This window comes from Thermobia domestica, chromosome 16, assembly GCF_964235325.1.
Source record: "Thermobia domestica chromosome 16, izTheDome1.hap1.1, whole genome shotgun sequence".
Taxonomy (NCBI): Eukaryota; Metazoa; Arthropoda; class Insecta; order Zygentoma; family Lepismatidae; genus Thermobia; species Thermobia domestica.
In genome coordinates this window covers 9,554,539-9,574,859 of record NC_137469.1, presented here as the reverse complement: position 1 = coordinate 9,574,859, position 20,321 = coordinate 9,554,539, and the positions used below count along the sequence as shown (strand labels likewise).

At 37.2% G+C, this 20,321-nt stretch overlaps 1 protein-coding gene across 1 annotated transcript in view; it reads left to right on the top strand.

Annotated features, from left to right (window-relative positions):
- LOC145672905 (cytochrome P450 4C1-like) overlaps nucleotides 1-20,321 on the top strand; it is a 323,535-nt gene that overhangs the window by 181,312 nt on the left and 121,902 nt on the right. The window contains exon 5 of the mRNA XM_081742106.1: nucleotides 12,364-12,433. Within this exon, the coding sequence (XP_081598232.1) occupies nucleotides 12,364-12,433 (70 nt within the window). The remainder of the gene's footprint in view (nucleotides 1-12,363; nucleotides 12,434-20,321) is intronic.

Genomic DNA, 20,321 nt, shown 5'->3' with positions numbered 1-20,321 from the left:
ATCAGGTTCTTGTATAAAATATTATTTTTTGGATGAGGAGGTCTATAAAAAAATGCGTTTTTGTTATTATTATTATTATTATTATTATTGTTATTATTGTTATTATTATTATTATTATTATTATTATTATTATTATTATTATTATTATTATTATTATTATTATTATTATTTTGAAAACCACACATCAGAATGTACACTCATCCATATTATTTCGTTTAGATCATTGATATCTATTGAGCCTTATATGTCTCATCTTTGTACGTTTCTTTCTCTTCTTTTCAAACTGCTATTAAAAATTTAATACTATTCTACAAATTTTATACTAAATACTAGCAGCGTTCACCCCGCTTCGCTGGGGTCACCCCGGAACGCAATAAACTTTGTTACTTAGATGATTTTTACTTTTTCGCTTTCAAGTGATATGATAAAAACCATAGAAGAGTGGAGTAAATGTTAACATTATATCGCCTGTCATTTATGTTAACCCGCCGAGTGACACGGTCATGTGGGTTGCATATAAATACGGTTAGATTTAGCTATGATGAGCTAACAAAGGATTTGTACGTTATGGACACTTGAATGGTCAATTATCTCAAGACACTGGTAATTGAAAATTAAAGTGATATGATAAAAACCATCTAGGGTCCAAATCTTAATAACCCCCCAAAAATGAAAGAAATTGGTTCAGCCGTATTAGCGTGATGAGACGTTCTCTTTTATATATATAGATTATTTTTTTAAAATACCCGAACTTTTCCTTATAGACCAGAAATTGGGTACGCGGTTAATGATGTCATAATTAGTGAGCACCCAAATTTTTGGTTTATGGTGAAAAGTTTGGAAACTGTGGTTGAACAATTTGTAAAGATTCCAGGTATTTGCAACCTGGGTTACTTTTAACATTGTTGATATTTCTGATTGACTTCTTTCTCTTTCTTTGTTATTCACTAAAACTACAAAATGTGAAGTGTGAGCTCAGGCACGAACCCAGGAATTTATGTTGAGGGGAGTTCAAAGTTTTGGGGGTCCACCACCAGTAGTTTTAGTTAATCGTGAGAAGGAAGAAGTGAAAAAGACGTAAGTTCCAAGAATAGCGCACTCTGAATAAGCATTGAATAGGAAAAGAGGACTGCTAACATTAAGAAATGTATCGTTGGACGTTCGTAAACCATTTATTAAGACTAGTGGTGGGCACAAAAACAATTTTTTCGGTTTCCGGTTTTTAGAAAAACCGAAACCAGTTTTTGAAAATCTTCAAAAATCCGGTTTCGGTTTTCTCCAAAAACCGGTTCGGTTTTCCACCAGATTCGGTTTCCGTTTTCTTCAAACCAGTTCCGTTTTTTTTTTCAAAATTTGTTCTATTTCTGACCAGAATAGTTTTTCGTTGTTCTCCGGAAACCGAATCTGTTTCCACAGAAATAGTTTTATGTGTTTTCCAAAAGTTTTGATCGAAACCAGATTTGGAGCAAACAGAAATGTCGGTTTTTCCTTTTTTTGGAAACCGGTTTTGCCCATCCCTAATTAAGACTCTTGTGTGGAACGTTGCGCTTTACGCATCAGAGTCGTGGACATTGAGAAAATCTGAAATATCTAAGCTGCAAGCATTTGAAAAGCATTTGGAATGCTGCGCATATCATGGACCGAAAGGAAGAAGAACGAAGACATATTAAAAGAAGCTAATGAAGATAATAGGGAAAAGAAGAAACAGCATGCTATGCAATCTTATTCGGCACTCCGATTGGATTACCGTGCTGATAGAGAGAAAGGCGGAAGGAAAACCAGGAAGAGGAAGACCAAGGATAGAATATCTACATGCACTTACGAAGAAGGAATCTTATCAAACTATAAAACACAGTGGCGGATCTAGAAGGGCCAGTCAGACTATGCTAATTATATCATGAGTTTATTATAAATTTTCAAAAACATATAAATAATAGTTTCAATTATTTTTGATACTCAAAAAACTTGGGGGCCTAGCGCCCCCGGGCCTGGTATAAATCCGCCACTGATAAAACAGTTCTCCCAAGGAAGAGAAAAGTTTTAAAATTTTCATGTTGCCCACCAACCTATGGATGAGGAAAACAAGAAGAAGGTTACGTATGTAGCATTGAACTGATATTGTTCTACACCCGATAAAATGGTATGTAATTTTAAAGTAATGCCATCTATATTCTCCAGTCTCGGACTGGGTATATCTACGGTCCCGGCAGGAGCCTCACTTGGAGGGCTCCATTTCAGCATGCCTAACCGGCATAACCGTGGGACGTAAAACTTACAGATTTCATTTCATTTTTTTTTCCATTTCAGCATTCATGGGGCCCTAATACATTTAGACAATCCACAATATGATGCTGGGGCCCCATTATTCATATTGTTAAAAATATTCTTACTAGGTCACAAACAAAGGGGCCCCAAACAGGACTTCATAATACTTTTAGTTTGATTCCAATAATGGGACTCCAAGACAACCTTCAATACTGGGGGCCACCAAACAAACTACGAGTATGTATGCTCCAACACAGCTGACATGTTTCATCTTACTTTCCATGTTATCCAATATTGTGGGGGCACCGGTAGGGATTCCTGCCTTCCTGCCCTGGTCAGTCCGAGCCTGATATTCTCACCAAAAATAATAAAACTAAATTATTTGTTACTTCAAATGTAGTATGAGATCGAAATCGAGTTTTCAGTATAAATATAATTGAACACAACATAAATATGGTAATTATAGAAATAAAAGTGAGAAAATAAAGCAAAATATGAGAAACAATAAAAGCACATAAATAGATGAAAATGAAACGTTACTTTACATATATATAATTATTATTGATAGGGAAATAAATAAGGAAATAAGCAGACAGTATAAGCAAAGAACATTAAAAAGAAGAAGGATTAGGTATTCGACTTTTCACAGCTCATAAACCATTTATCTTGTAGAGTACCATAGTTTACTTGGGAATATGTGGGAAGGTCTGCCGAGTTACGAAGTTTGGAGGACGAGAAGTCCGAACCCGGTGGCCCTGTGTGAGCTTACCAATGACTCTTCAAATGTTAACGAGATAATGTAGAATTGTCTGCATTACTTTGTCACATACATATTTTAAATTATGCTAATTAGTCCTGCTGTCTATTGACCAGAGTAGTAATGTAATTATAAATTTTTGATTTAACGAACACAGTGATCCATAGTGTATTAAAATTCTACCATTCCACAATTGTTTCTTTTACCTATCGTCGGAAATTGAAAATTTTAAAAAAAGTGTCTAACCAAATGAATCAATTTTTAAAAATTGTGGGCCTTATTCAGAATCGTTCTTGTTTTAGCATCATATTAAGGATTTGACAATCATATGATTTCAGTGTTATTCAAGCTTTTAGTTTGACGCTAACCATAAATAAGAACGAGTCTACATACAGCTCTGTATGTTTGGAGCAAGTTACTTTATTAAGGGCTAAACGGAAATCTTAACGTACACATTTTTTGACATTTTTCTCTCAGTGTAAACCCAAAACATAAAGCGATCTTTGTATTATCCAGGGGTGCCCACAAGGGGGGCTATGACGCAAACTGCGTCATTGAAATATTTGGGGAGGGGGTAAAAATCTATATAAATATGTTTGAGGGAGTGTAAAAATTAATAGAAAAGTTTTTTTTTCATGGAAGAACACCTACGGATAGACAATTGAGGGGGGGTGCGTCATGGACAGGAGGGGGGCACCACTGTATTATCTATTGTCTGTTAGGATCACGCTAGTATGCCTTATAAGGTTCAATGTTAGTTGGATCACGCAAGTGCGTCTTATAAGATTGTAATGTTATTAGGATCACGCTAGCGCGCCTTATAAGATTGTAATATTGTTAGGATCACGCTAGTGGGTCTTATAAGATCGTAATGTTATTAGGATCACACAAATGCGTCTTATAAGATTGTAATTTTATTAGGTTCACGCTAGCATGCTTTGTAAAATTGTAATGTTATTAGAATCACGCAAGTGCGTCTTATAAGATTCTAATGTTATTATGATTACACTAGTGGGCTTTGTAAGATTGTAATGTTATTAGGATCACAATAGTGCGTCTTATAAGATTGTGATGCTATTAAAATGACACTAATATGCCTTATAAGATTTTAATGTTATTATGATTTTCTTAGTGGGTCTTATAGGATTGTAATGTTATTAGAATCAGGCTAGTAGACATTATAAGATGGTGATGCTAGTTCGTCCGTCCGTTACTACACACAGTATTCTTTTAAGAAAAGTGAATTTTGGAATTTGCGCTCTTTACAATAGATGGCTAGGGTGATAATCTCGGCAGAGATTTATTATTGGAGTTAAGCTATTCACGTGTTAACGGATAATTGTGATTATTCATGTCCCATTCATTCATAAATGTATGTTTTACATGTTCTCTTTGCTGTCTCTAGCAGAGTTTATTATTGGCTACAGAGGAAGATAGAATGAAATCAAATAAAACAATTTCACATAAAGTAACAGAGCCAGAATCGAAAGTGCTGAAATGACATCAGTAGTTAAGAGTCTGACTTATTAAAAATAAGGCAAAATTTACAATTTCTCTTTTGCTTGTTTATTCATAAGTGGAAAGGGATAATGAAATACAACTTACCACAATCATACATAATGTTATTCTATAACAGAATATATGAACCTGGAACTATTTTCAGTGTTGCCATACATAGAAGTTACAGTGTTTGCCAGAATAACAGCGGCCCTAAAATCTAAGTTAACGCAGCGACTACAGCAACAAACTCAGCTGCATTTGATTACGTATCATGTTGTTTTGGAATCCTATGAACTACTTTTTAAATAACAGTACTATTTAGTTTTAATAACTGTATGTTGAAACTGTTTTGTTTATTACAAACTAAATACAACTATTATTTAAAAAAGTAGTTCACAAGAAACCAAAACAATATGATACGTAACCAAATGCAGCTGAATTTGTTACTCTAGTCGCTCCCTTAACTTATATTTTTAAGGGTGTTGTTATTCTGGCAACACTGTAATTTCTATAGATAGCAACACTGAAAAATCTTCAGGTTCGTGTTTCCTGTTGTAGAACAACATTATCTAGGATTGCGCTAAGTTGCATTTCATTATATCCTTTCACTTATGAATAAACAAGCAAAAAAGTAATAAATTTTATATTATTTTTAGTAAGTCTGGCTCTTATTGTTGACCCGGACCCAATTTAACCCAAACCGTCGCGAACGGACTTTTGTACCAGAAACTTTCTGATATGGGCAGTGTTGCCAGATTTTTAGGACTGTTAAAAAGAAGAAATGTCAGTGATATTTGTTAAGTTATCTACATATAACAAACGCATAAGAATTTACATATTCCAAAACAATTTCTCCGGGGCACACCATAATTTAGTGGTTGTAGCATTGGATTCATGTCCGCGTGGTCCCGGGTTCGATTCCCGGCCGCTGCATCCCAATTTTTTGGCGTCTACCCAGCGTCGTGAACCAAACTGAGGAGACATGTAAATAAAAAACGTGACGATCACTAGGTCTAGAAAGCTCCGGAAACATCTGTTAGAGTGTGTGTTCATCGTTAGGCTGGACACAGTTCAACCAATCGCTAACAGATGGCGTTGGAGCAGTTCTGGTAAACAAACCTGACACACTAAGTGGTTTGGTTTTAAGGTGGATCACTAGGTGTTCTCAGTGCTATGCTAAACACTTCTTGAATACTGCGGCGTTGCCAGGTAGTGTCGTGTATTTACTGGTGCCAGATAATAAAGGAAGTAATCATGGAATTCTGCTTGGATACTAACTGGAGAAATTAGTTTTTGATCCTTACCGCAATTCACAGCTAAGTTCCGCTTCTCGAACTGCAACGCAAGAATCCAGGAATTAAACGTACAAATTTGGCAACAATGCATTATGCTGTTCTGCGCAAGTTTCTTCTCAAAATCTATTTCCTTAAATGTAAATTAATATTTAAATAAAATGTGAAACGTAACACGAAAAACGGTCAAACAATATATCTATTTTGTAATAAGATCGTTACTTTAAAGTACTTTACACATTCAAATAAATATTTCATAAAATTGAGCATTTCTTGTAAGATATAACATCATGTGTCATCTTGTGTGCTCATTGTAAAACGAATCAAATATTTTTCTTTTATTTGTTATCTTCTTCGATATCAGAAGACACAACCAAATGAATCAATGTCTTGTGTTGTAGCTGAAACATAACTTTATCTTATAGTACTATATTTAAAATATATAACGTTTCATTGCGCAGTAGTTAAGGGAACGAGCTGAAATATGTACTGACTTCCGGGTGGTGATCCACCTTAAAACAATTCCTTCAAGTAATGGTGGCACTTGTGTCATGAAGTTTGTCCGGGTCTGACTGTGAGTCTCCCTTATCAGATGTGGTTTGATCACGTGGCACCTGATGTCCCAGAAGGAGCCGAAATAGCAGCACACACACACAACATTTCTGCAGAGTATTATATATTATTAGTGATGTTGATTACTCAAGCTCGAATAGTTAGGTTTTTGTTTCAGTTATTTACACTGCTCCACAAAACTTAAGCAACTCAAAGAAAGTGGCAGAAAATAAAACGACACGATCACTGCACCAAGTATAATGGACAAACAGACGGTCCAAATGCACAATGCAACACATATGAAAACGAACAATACAGTTAGGATGTACAGGGTGACCAAAAAGTTCAGCACTACGATACCTCAACAGGTGAAGCTGGGTTGTGCGAGGGCATAGGCAGTCAATATGGCATGTAACCACCACGAACAGTTATACAGGCACAACATCTGGCCTCCATGCTGCAAATCAGAGTGTTGATCAAGTCTTGCGGCAGATGGCGCCACTCCTCGAGGAGAGCTGTTTGCAGGTCAGGGAGAGTGTGTGCTGGTGAACTGCGCTGCGCTATTCGCCGCCCAAGAGCATCCCACACATGCTCGATGAGATTCAAGTCCGGCGAATATACAGGCCATGCAATACGCGTAATGCCTTCGCTCTCCAGATACTCGGACACACGATGAGCACGGTGTGGGTGGGCATTATCATCCATGAACAGGAAGTCTGGGCCAAATGCTACGCGGAAATTGCACACATGTGTATTGAGAATTTCATCCAGGTACCGTTGTGCTCTCATAGTGCCATGTTGCACAATATGGAGATCCGTTTTCCCGTCCAGCATAATTCCACCTCACACCATAATGGAACCACCGCCATAGGAGAACGTTTAGCAATGAAGTTTGGATGATAGCGTGCTCCTGGCTCTCTCCACACTAAAGCCCGATCAGAATCTGACGACAGGCTGAATCTCGACTCATTGGAGAACATGACACGCGCCCACTGGTGTTCCCCCCATACAACATGTTCCTGACACCATGTGTAACGCGCACGTTTGTGCTCCAGTTTCATGGCACACACAGCGCAGGCCTTTTTGCATACAGTCCTGCTCTATTGAGTCGCCGACGAACAGTTTCACGACTCACGCGTTGTCCTGTAGCCTGAAACAACTCATTGGCCAGTTGAGAGCATGAAGCTTGAAGGTTACGTTTGACAGAAATTGTGCGAAATCGGTCCTCGACGGCCGGCGTCTTCTTCGGACGGCCTCCTCCATGACGTCTACTGACTTCACCTCCATTTTGAAAGCGATTGCACAGCATCGACACAACACTTTTGATCACGTTGAATTCCTGCGCCACTTCCACTTGCGATCGGCCGAATTCCACCGCCCAATTGTTTGCCCGCGGTCAAAGTCACTCAAATGTCGTCTACCAGCCATTGCAAGGTGTGTACCCCACACAAGAACCACTAACTCAATGCTTGGAGCCTCGGACACTACTGGGCTGTGGTGTACGGCTCATGGCATAAGTTGTTCACCGCGCTTGCAACGGCGCTGCTTATGCGATAGAGTGTTTGCTCTCCTTGCCTGTGTGTCTCTGTGTATGTGCATACCACTAACCAGTGTTGAATGGGCCCCACACGTCACTTATACCACGTTCTCTCGGGTTGCTTAAGTTTTGTGGAGCAGTGTAATTTCCTAACCAATGTATCATGTTTTTGACCATTTCATATGTAATTTCGCACTACCTTAATACTTCACTCACTCATAATACCTGGTTGGTAACATTATGTTATCCAAAATCCTTTAACTTTCCTCCGAGTTCCACAAAATTTTACTGTTTTGTTCGATGTCATGAATTTACCAACTGGTATTTCTGTTGTTGTGACAAAAATCTTTTTACTTAAAACTTAAAACAGACAACCATATTTATAAATATGATGTTAAGTTCCAGTTGCCATCTGGTCATGATTTTTATATGAGATATAGCTGCAACGATGCATAATTACGTTAGCGAGTATTTTCGGAAAATTCGGGAAATTTAGACCTGCAAACGACTAATGAGAAATCAATGTAGTGTATATTGAACCAAAGGACATGAGTGTCAGAATGCTTTAACAATTATATGTGAAAAAGCGCGCTTTCTCTTTATAATTTATTGTTTACCACCGCCAAAGCAAAGCACATACAACACAAAGGATACACTTACATATATGTCCAAACGAACATACGAACAAGGTGTATCCGTAATGTAAGGTTACAATTGCTGTAGGCGACAAATAACATTTTCATGTGTAAGTTGATTATGCTGGTTTTTACTGTCAGTCTTCCGCTTGCCTCTTGTGGTTGTTCCTCATTGGGAGTCTAGTGGCAGTAACACGTGTTTATAATGGCTGCGCAGATTCAGACTCCCACCAAATATGAAGTGCGCTCTGTCGTACGTTTTCTCCGAGCACATGGTAAGCGCCTAGTACATATTCATAGAACATGTGTTCATATTTATGGAAGCGACTTCTTGGAGAACACTTTCTGGAGATCACGAATTAAGTTAAAATGTAGTCCCAGCAGCAGCCACGAACTCCGGGGCTGCAAGATACAGAAGGTAATGCCACGACTTCACAGTGGTTTGGACAGTAATTGCAATTACCTTGAAAAATAATCCTTCCTTCACTAAATATATCATAGTACACATTTTTGTCAAATATACATCTCTTATATATGAATACTAGCTGTTGTAGTTATACTTTCCGAACTCGCCTCGTAATTAAAACATTTATGATGCTGTAGTACGATACGTCAATTAAGTTTAAGACATTACATTACAATAGAGCTCCCTAGTGGCTAAGCGGTTAGCGTACGCGCCTTTGGCGTGGGAGCAGTGTTGAATTCAGACATTTTCACCCGGGGGAATGTCAACTCCTCGGGGGGGAGGGTTGTTTTTCTGTACTTTTGCAAGAAAGCAGCATATTTAACAATTCCATTCACATGCACATCTTACCTAATATTGAGACTAATTGCTGATAAATATTCAATGTGAGATTATAATTAAAAAAAAAAATCTAATTTTATTTAAAACATTAAATAAAGACTGGCAAAAATATTTTAGACTAACCTTTAACTGCTATTTACAGTTGCTATTTTTGTTATTATTTCCTATACTCAGTAGTTACTGATTGTTACTAATGTAGAAGTTTTTAAAAAGATTTAAATTAACTCAAATATTTTTTGTCCTAGAACAAACATACATAGGAAAATCTTAACAAAAAGTTATCATTCTTTCTCACACTTCTGATTCTAAATCAAGCATATTAGCCTTGGTTTCTGCACTGCAATAGTTTAGTTTACGAAATCTTAAGTAGAATTAGTGCCGTGTCGTGGAAAATCAGCGCTTGGCGCGAGAGTATACAAGGGACCCCCGTATATATGAATGAAGTAGACAGACCAGCCCCGAGCATTTTCGCCGATCCCAAGAGGTTCATCCAAAACATGGCTGAAGTAGCATTCTTATTGGCCACGTACCGATGACGTCACCTACTATTACTACTACTACTACTACTACTGCTTTTGCTATGGATCTGTACAGTACAAGGGCAAATTTATTTTAATGAAAGAAGTTTAATGAAAAATTTTAAAAAATAATCGTTAAATCACTTTCTGAATATTATTTTAACAAAAGAAGTGTTATAAAAAGTTTTAAAAATAATACAAAAAAATTTCCTTAGGAGGCAGGGTTTCAACCCACGGTAAAAACGATTTTCCTTACTAGCATGTTCCGCTACCTCACTCGGCCACGAGTGCCGATAGCAGATAGCGTTTACTTTGTGCTATATGTATGTCATGACTCGTGATGTATCTGTATCGGCCAATCAGATCAGAGGATATCTGAAGCTCTTGGGATCCGCGAAAATACCAGCCGCGAAAGGTGTGAAAATTTTAAAAAGTAAACCCTGCTTTTCCTTGATTTTGAGCACATTTTTATTAATTTTTTCCTTTTATTTTATATATGTGCACATGTGTTTCAAAACTCATTTTTTTCCTCTTTTTTTCTTTCCTTCTTTTCTTTTCTTTTTCCCCTTACTTCGGCGTCCGGGGCCGTCGCCCCGCTTGTCCCTCCCCCATGGCACGGCACTGAGCAAGATCTTCATCACCTTCAATAGCAATATTTCACTTATATACTACAATTATATTGATAAATTCTATAAATCTCTAACCCAGGAGGGATAACTGTTCCTCCCTGATCCCTCTAAATGACGTCCTCTGAATCTCATCCTTTAACTGACTTATCTTTAATTAAAGAAAGGTGTGTTTACTTTAACAATCGTAAAACACATTTACGTCTGTTACTTCCGATGGGAGAAATGTGATTTAGGCGCTCTATTTCAAATAATGCAAGAACTGTACATTTTCAAGAACTGAAGTCTGCTGACATCAGAGATCATATGGAATGATCGAAAGATCTTCCCTATCTTTCCTTTCCTATCTCAATCTGTGCTAGTGCTACCTACTAATACATAATATAGAGCGAGAGTATAGTACTTACTAAAATACAAACCTTTCTTCAACAGTTAACAATTTCATGTTCTGCCAAACTCGATCGTAGAGTTAAAAATACAAGTTTTATTGACTATTTGGTATTCTATTTTAGATGTTACATGTTTACTATTTATATAGAATGAGTCTGCGTCATTTATATGTATATTGAGAGATCGGATTTCGTCTGCATGTCCACGGAAAGAAAAGCAAATAATTGGGTGAAGTAATTTCTACATTTTGTGAACGAATTTTTTTGGGTTTCTCCGGGGGGGAATGAATTTTCTTCGGGGGTGAGATTACCCCCCGGGCTACCCCCTGAATTCATCCCTGCGTGGGAGACCCGGCTTCAATTCCCGGCGGTAGCTCATGTGGTTTGAATTTCACGTTATGTTGTAGGTACAAGTCTAATATAGTCTCGCTTCTGAAAAGAACGCCAAACGTAAATAAATCAATCAATTACATTACACTAGTCTATTCTGCTGTATTTTGGTATCTCTTTATCATCGAATGGCTTAAGCACTTTTTTTTTTTTTTTTTTTTTTTTTTTTTTTTTACACACAGTCTCATGTTTGATTCTCTACGAAAGTATTTGTTCACGATCCAAACACTAATAGTGGTTCGGTTCTCAATTTAAACAGTTTCAATGAGCGTGTGGCTCAATGGTAGAGTGCTCACCTCTGGTGCAAGGGCTTCTAGGTTTGATCCTAAACCATGTGAGTTTATGGTGAATAACATTGTGCACGTGGGTTTTTCTTGAGGTTTTCCCGTTTCCTCACACATCTCTATTCCATCAATTATTCCATATTTATTAATTTTCGTTAATTTCCTGTCTTCTGTACTCAAAAGAATATAACTGTGGGACGTAAAACTGTAGGTATTTAATTTCATTATTTAAAGAAATTTTGTCATATACAGTGACGACCCTAAAGGGGCAGGGGATGGCCGCCCTTCTGATTGTTTCCCGAGACATGTTGTTTTCTAGTCTAGGTCAAGTCATATAAAATTATTATTTTCTTTATACAAAAATATAAAAAAAGAAAAATGCTACACTACAAAAAAACGCACCTTCCTCTCCACTTGGCCCCCAACAAATTAAAGCTGGCGTTCTCACTGGTCATATACAAGGTTCATTCAAATAAATAACTTGAAAACGTTAAACTAAAATTAATTAAGTGAAGTACTATAATATACCGGTACTCTAATCTACTCTACTTTATTCTATGCACAAATAGATTAACTATGTCAGAATTATCAAAATTTATCCTTGCAGAATTTCAATTTTTCAGAAAGTGTTTCAAATGTCCTTTTCTGAAGAAAATGTATGCCTTAGAGATTGGTCCCTAAGTGAACTGTTTTCATTAAGCCATATAGAAATATACTATAGTAAAGTTACAATTTTAAAAATCATACTTCAATAAATTTGCACGAGTGTTTAGCACAAATAGTAATATAGTTTTGTTTTCTTCTCATTTTCAGAGACAGCAATGGGAATCTGCATTGACGCACAGCACAACAGCACCTCGGAGTACGTGAAATCTGTTGCCAGGTAAGATATTTAATGCTAAGTTATAAATTAAAATTTCTCAATGTAATTGAATATTATTATAAGGATATAACCAAAAGAAACTTCGTAGATACCAGCAAAATAATGCAAACACTCCCCACTCAACGATTACTAATGGAGTTTCTGGATTATGGTACAAAGCTAAAAGTCATGGTGTTAAAAGAACTCAATTTTAACACAGATAGCGGTCCCAGCATGAATATCACTTTAGCGTGTTATTTAACCCTAGAAAGGCAAACTTCACTATCAACCCATTAAAGGTAAACATACGTAATATTTACGTACACACTTAATAATGATCTATAAATATACGATTCATATAGAAACTATTCTTGTTGCTTTGCTTAAGGTTCCAAAATTGAAGTTTGTTTGTTTAGATAGTATTACAGCGGAACTATTATCCAGGGCCGTAATTTGTGGGGGCAGGGGTGACAACTGCAACCTAGGGAAGCTCCCCGCCGTTTGAGAGGCCCCATTTTAAGACAAAATTTTCTAACCTCATATACGGTACGAACATGAAATTATAAATGAAGCATCAAACAGGTTCGCTACATTACATAAACAAAAACACACAAAAGGTAAATAAAACAAAAATGAGTCGTGAGTCCATTTCAGTAAACAAATATTTACTATTAGGGGTCCTAAAAATAATATTTATTCGTATGGCTTTGAGATTTGTCAATATTGTCCCCTTAATTAGTTTGTCATGTATGGAACGGGCCCAGGGGCGTAAGTAACGGCCCCGCAGATCTTGCCGTGTGGGAGGGCCCACAGCCTCCGGGCCCATAAAGAGTAAGAGAAAATGGAAAGAGAGGGGGCACAAAAATTATAAAAATAACTTTATCAAGGGGGCCCAAATACACATATTAATGTTTGCCCCCCCCCCCTCAGAAAACATCTAAGTTACGGCGCTGCTATTATCCTAAATCTTTTAGAAGTACATAGAAAAAGAAAGCAAAATAAACATTATTAACACTTAAGAACAAACCTCTGAGAAAGTCTAGATATATCACTGATTATTTTTGTTACTAGGAAATATTGAATTCATATTGAATAGTTCATTTACATTATAAGTCAGATTGGTTCGCAAATCACACACAGTTATAACACATTTTGATCTGATGTTCACCACATACTGGCTTATTGCAGTTATAGCAGTGTTCCTTCTTGGGATCTTTCCACTTGAATCTGTCATTGGATTTGTGTTCCAGGGACCATTCTTTCCTAGCAATTCAGTAACACAACTAACTTTCACTTGCCTTTCGTCAACTGGAAGTTCATTTGCCTTCTCATCTCTAAAATATACTGCCCTTTGTCTAATTTTATCCAGATTCTTCTCTTGAATGCGTGGCGAACCTGCTATGTTCGTTTATACTACATGTGGAAACTTTCCGCTTGTTTGGTTGAATTTGAGATTTCACATTTAGCAGTTCGAATTGCTGACACAAAATGATGATCAATATCATTTTCACTAGGGTAGTAATCTGGATCTTAGATTCAGAAATGGAGGAAGATAACGCTGAATTTGATGTGAGATCAGAAGAAGAAGCAGATGACTCCGACAGTGGTTCCTCTAATATCCGTAAAAATAGCTTCCTCGCTATTTATTGCACCACACTTGTCCATTTTTGTAGTAATAATTAAATATTTACGAATGACAATGATCGATTGATGGTAAACATACGTAAAAAATGCGTGCAAGAAAACTAACGCTAAAGGTAAACACACGCTAAACGTACGTGTAAGATTTTACGTTAAAAGGTAAACATACGTCAAATTTACGTATAAGGTTCTACACTCAATCGTTTGGCACAGGCAACGTAACACCTACCGAAGTAATTAATGTCGTAACTTCAAGCCAACTAACCCGCGATAGCATATCTAGAGGTTTGTATTTCTACACACAGTTCCTGCTACGTCACATCAGTGTTTCCAACTCTTACACGTAAAATTTACGTAGTTTACCTTTCTAGGGTTAAACAGCATAGCTACCACTTAAGAGTGTTATTTCAACACCAAGAGTTCGGTGTTGTAGTTAAGATAGTCCAGTTGTCCCAGCATGACTCACTTTAGCGTGTTATTTTAACACCAAAGGTCCGATGTTGTAGTTAACGGAGGTCAGTGGTCCCAGCATGATTATAACTTTTCCATGTTATTTCAATACCAGGAGACTGGTGTTGTAGTTAACACAAACCGGTGGTCCAAGCATGATTACGACTTTAGTGAGTTATTTCAACACGAAGGGTCTGATGTAGTTAACACAGGCCAGTGGTCCCAGCATGACTACCACTTTAGTGTGTTATTTCAACACCAAGAGACCGGTGATGTAATTAACACAGACCAGTGATCCCAGTATGACTACTAGTTTAGTGTGTTATTTCAACACCAAGTGTCCGATGTAGTTAACACAGGCCAGTGGTCCCAGCATGACTACCATTTTAGTGTGTTATTTCAACACCAAGAGTCCGATGTAGTTAACACAGGCCACTGATCCCGGCATGACTATCACTTTAGCGTGTTATTTAAACAACAGGGGTCCGATGTAGTTAGCACAGGCCAGTGGTCACAGCATGACTACCACTTTAGTGTGTTATTTCAACACTAAGGGGCCGGTGATGTGATTAATACAGACCTAGTGTTGAATAGTGTGAAAATGACTCCGTGGTGGTGTTACAGAAGTGGGTGAATGAACGAAAGAACGGTGAAGTACTAAAAGCATTGCGGTGATTTTTCTGTGTATACACCATGTGTTGTTAGTAACACGCCATGGTGAACATAAGCTATTGAGATATTAATATTACCTAATAATTGTATTTTTTGTCAGTGGTCAGCGAAATCTTTCATTTGCTAATAATAATATCTTAGCAAAGATACAGGAACGTATCCAATTTTCGCCCATTTTTTTTCTCATTTTCACACCACTTATTCTTAGAGATACGAAAAATAAATAAACATTGCTACGCGTTTCGCACTTTATTATCTGAAACGCATTAAACCTCAAAATTAATTGAGGCAATATACTTGAAGCAAATATTTATTTTACTTACAAATACAAAATTTGTCATTTGGAGAAAGAGTTCCAAAATTTTGTCCATCATTTTTCTTTTCGTGAACTTAAATTGTGACAATTAGCTAAACAAAAATATCACAATTAAAATAAAAGAAAACATGTAAACTGAAGAACATAAATTATTCTACATATAAAATAGAATATTGATGGAACGTACATACCTATTTACGTTCTTTTGTCAAGAAGGGAAGAGCAAGATTCAGAGAACTCAGATTATTTTGTTTACGGCACGACTTTTTGAGAAACGAATTGCTAGTTACCACGGCAGGTATCGCAAGTGAAAAGGAAGATGTTGAGCTGATTGACCACGCATGTTTCATGGAACAAAATGTTGCATTTTCTGCACTGAATCCACTTTTCTCATTTTTCGTCGAGGGAATTGAGTCAATCGCAAACAGGATACTTTGTGTCGTAGTCACTAGTAGTATCACTATCTGTTGAAATAAATATGTAACTGCAGTTGTCATCTTACTTGCTGCTCCTGCTGGTGACGAAAACATGCCGTCTAACTTTACTTCTATTTGACGTTTTGTTTGTTCGCCTTCTTGTGTGCATAGATCTATTGGCAGATAGTGATCTATTCTTTTTGTTGCACTGATATTCTACGCGCTACTTGTGAGGATATCCTGTCGTAATGAAGTGCCTCAGAAACATTAGAACGTAAACTGGTTGAAGGGAAGTTATTCATGGGAACAGGGATAATAGATAATATCAGAGAATAGGTGTAACATAAGCCACGCGAAGTGCAGTAACAGCGGGTCCACATGCAGGCTGAGTGATCATATTCGACCCGAAAGCATCTCTCGTGAAGGTTGTAGGTTGAAGTGAGTAGATAAACGTTTTACGGAATGCATTAACTGTATTTTCAATTGTTGTAGCTAGTATATAAGCAGTGGACACCACTGAAGCTACTTAGTAATGGGTTAGTATTCGATCTGGATGAGATTTGATCCATGATTTCACAGTTTGAGTGGACCCATAAGTGTAACATCAAGGGGTTGCAGTTTATAGGTGGAATAGGGAGGTAAGCAAACAATTATTATCTGTTTTCACGAGCTTTCTCGACAACCGAGATACGGTACTCTTTGTGTGGGAATAATGACAGAGGTCGAAGTGAGACGGTATGCGGTGGTATGCCATACCGTCTCTGTTTTTTCAGTGATGAAGGCATACCGCCTCTTCTTTTTCAGTGATCAAGACATACCGTCACTGGAGAGTAGATGCTAAATACGTTTAATAAATCCACTTTTATACACAGTAATTAACGAATAGCTTTGCACGTAAAAATATTTTATTTTTTTATGTAGAAATAATTTATACGTTAACAGCACAGAAATTTGTATCTTTTTCCTACCTTTTGTTGGTAAAATGAGATGTCTTCAAAGAATTTCATCTAGTTTATATTTTGATGTTCATATTGAAATTTATTTCTTATGTATGTGAGTCGTCTCGCATATAAATGTCGTGTTTTGAGCATGGGGGATTTAGGGGTTGTCTGCAGTGCGGGTAGGCTTTGGATTACCCCTCAGCCGAGTGAGGAGTCCAGGAGTTTTCCCGCAAGAAATTGTTAATATGAAAACTCGGTTTTTGAACATTTTCGTGTATAATTCTCTATAATACAACATAAGGAGATTTTTTTTTTCAGAAAGTTGTTGACGGGGGATCAAAGTCTCCAAGTTCCTCCCTCGTAACTACAGAGAAGCTCTCCAATGATTTCCTGTCATTGTGCAAATAGAAATGCAATCTTTTAGGCAACACACCCTCACTGTATTTCAACATTTAGATAGCTGGTATGTCGAATCAAAATCATAATGAAACATACCACCTTTGCTTTTTCCCCCACTTCGAACACTGAATAATGACTTGAGATAATCAACACTACTGGTTCTTCTTGAGAAGGTTTCATTGTTGAAATATAGTGATCTAACCATTACGAGAAAGATTCATATTGAATTCACCCAGACACATGATATTCTACAATTGATCCTGTGAGAGTTCCTCATCAATTCTTTCATTTTCTAGGGAATACGAGCATAAGAAATATGCACTCATGCGCGCTATCACTGCTATTAACACATCTCTTTCTGCTGAAGATAAACTGACAATTTTATGTTTTAGACCAACAAGTTTGCTTTTTTTTTCTGCACAATTGTTATCCCTGTTTTGTCCACGTTAAATAAACGTTTGGTAAAAAGTTCATTTTAGCCGACTGGTTTTAGCACAGAAAAAAAAAAAAAAACTATACATTTTCACGGATAAATGCATTGACTTCGGCGTCTGATATTGGTTCTGATTTTCCCATTGAAAAGTTGGGATGTTGGCGAAGAAACAGTTGAATCCACTTCTTCCCTGTAACTATTTTCTCTTCAGAAAATGGGTATCTCAATCCTTCCCACTTCTTCCCTGCAACTACTTTCTCTTCAGAAAATGGGAATCTCAATCCTTCCTCATTGCTAACTGATAATCTAGGCGTTTCACATTCTTTGTACTCAAACCATAGAATTTATTCTTCATCAACATGTAATCAAAAGTACTAACTTATCTTCCAGTACTTTCGACAACGTTTTCTTCGAATTTTAGTGTCAACGCCAAGGGCGCCCAAGTTGTGGTTTCCAAGGGGGGCAAGAAAAAGCGACATTTCAAATATAGTTTCAAATTTAGCTGTAAACTAACTAACTAACTAACTCTATGGCCTATGGAACCCGGAGGTTCAGTGCTGCGTTCACAAAAGCTCTCCACTGACTTCTATCCTTAGCTAATTGCATCCAGTTTCTACTTTGTATTCCTATTTCTGCGAGATCCATCTTAATATTGTCCTCCCATCTGCGCCTAGGTCTTCCTAATGGTCGTTTTCCTATGGGTCTATCAGTCAAGACTTTGAAAGCGTTTCTACTTTCTTCCATTCTAGCTACATGACCTGCCCACCTAAGCCTCCTAGACTTGACGACCCTAACAAAGTTGGGTAAACCGTATAAACTATGTAGTTCCTCGTTATGAAGCTTCCGCCATTCCCCATTCTCGTTCCTCTTGGGTCCGAATATTCTTCTCAGGATCCTGTTCTCAAATACTTTCAGTCTATGTTCTTCCCTCAGAGTAAGCGACCATGTTTCACAACCATACAGAACAACAGGTATGATTATCGTTTTATATATTTTAAGCTTCAAATTCCTCGACAGCATTCGCGACGACAAGAGATTTTGAACCGAATAGTAACACGAATTTCCTGCTTTTAGTCGACATTTAATTTCTTCGTGAATATGATTTTCGTCTGTTAATATTGATCCTAAATATTTGAAAGTATCCACTTTATCAAAAGCATTATTTAATATTTTAACGCCTCCACAATTTGCCGTATTACGGTCCCGACGAACTTCCATGTATTTAGTTTTCTCTGCATTTACTTCTAAACCCATGTCCCTGCAAGCGTTTAATAAGATCTCTGCATTTATTTCTACTGTTCTCCTATCATCCCCTATTAAATTTACATCATCAGCATATGCCATAACCTGGTGAATGTCGTTCAACTCTAGGCCCTGGTTGCTATCTTTGATTTTCCTTATGGCGTATTCCAGCACAAAGTTAAATAATAATGGCGACAACGCATCTCCTTGTTTCAGGCCATTTTCGACGTGTAAGCTCGTGGACAAAAATTTTCCTACCCGGACTTTACTTTGGGATTCACTTAAACATATCTTAATTAATCTAATTAGCTTTCTCAGTATTCCAAGTTCTGCTAGAACGTTGTATAATGTTTCTCTCCTAACCGAGTCGTAAGCCTTTCTAAAATCAATAAATAGTTGATGTACCGGGGTATTGTATTCCCACTTCTTTTCGAGTATTTGGCGAATGGTAAATATTTGGTCGATAGTTGATCGATTTCGTCTAAATCCGCACTGATAACCTCCAATAATTTCATCTGCGTATGGGGTCAATCTTGCTAACAGAATATTTGAAAGGATTTTATAGGATGTTGACAGAAGAGAAATGCCTCGATAATTATTACAGTCAGTTTTGTCGCCTTTCTTGTGAATTGGAACAATGATTGATTCTTTCCACTCTTGTGGCAATTCTTCCTTGTTCCAGATAAGGAGAATGAGTTTGTGTATCTTGTTCCACAATTTTTCGCCTCCAGCTAAAATTAACTCAGCCGGAATTTCATCTACACCCGGAGATTTGTGTTTCTTCAATTTCTTTATAGCGGCTTCCACTTCTATTCGATTGGGGTCTGGAATATACGGTTCTGCGGTGTGTATCTCCTTTTCTCCACGCACATTAGTTTTTGGCTGCGTGTTCAGCACATCGTCAAAGAAATTTTTCCAACTATTTAAGAGGCTATCCGTATCGGTGAGAACTGTTCCGTCAGATTTCTTTAATATATAAGCACGAGGTTGATAGCCTTTCTTAAATTCGCTGATCCCCTTATACATGTCCCGAATATTTTTATTTTTACTATTATCTTCAAGTTCCTTAATTTTAGCTTTCAAAAAATCCCGTTTCTTTGTTCTAAAAGTTTTGGAAGTTTCCCGCCTGATATCTGCGAAATTTTGTGTAGTTGTTTCTTTCGGATTTTGTAGCCACCGTAATTTTGCCTGTTTTCTCTTCTCTGCTAGTTTAATGCATTCTTGGTCGAACCATGGTTTGTTCCTACGTATTTCCGCGTGTCCCAATTTTTCTATTGCTGAACTTTCAATGCTATCTCTAATTTCAATCCAAGTATCCTCAACACTAGTGCACTCCGAGTCTTCTAAAACCGCGAATCTATTCGAAACTTCAATCTGGTATTCCTCTCTTACCTGGCTC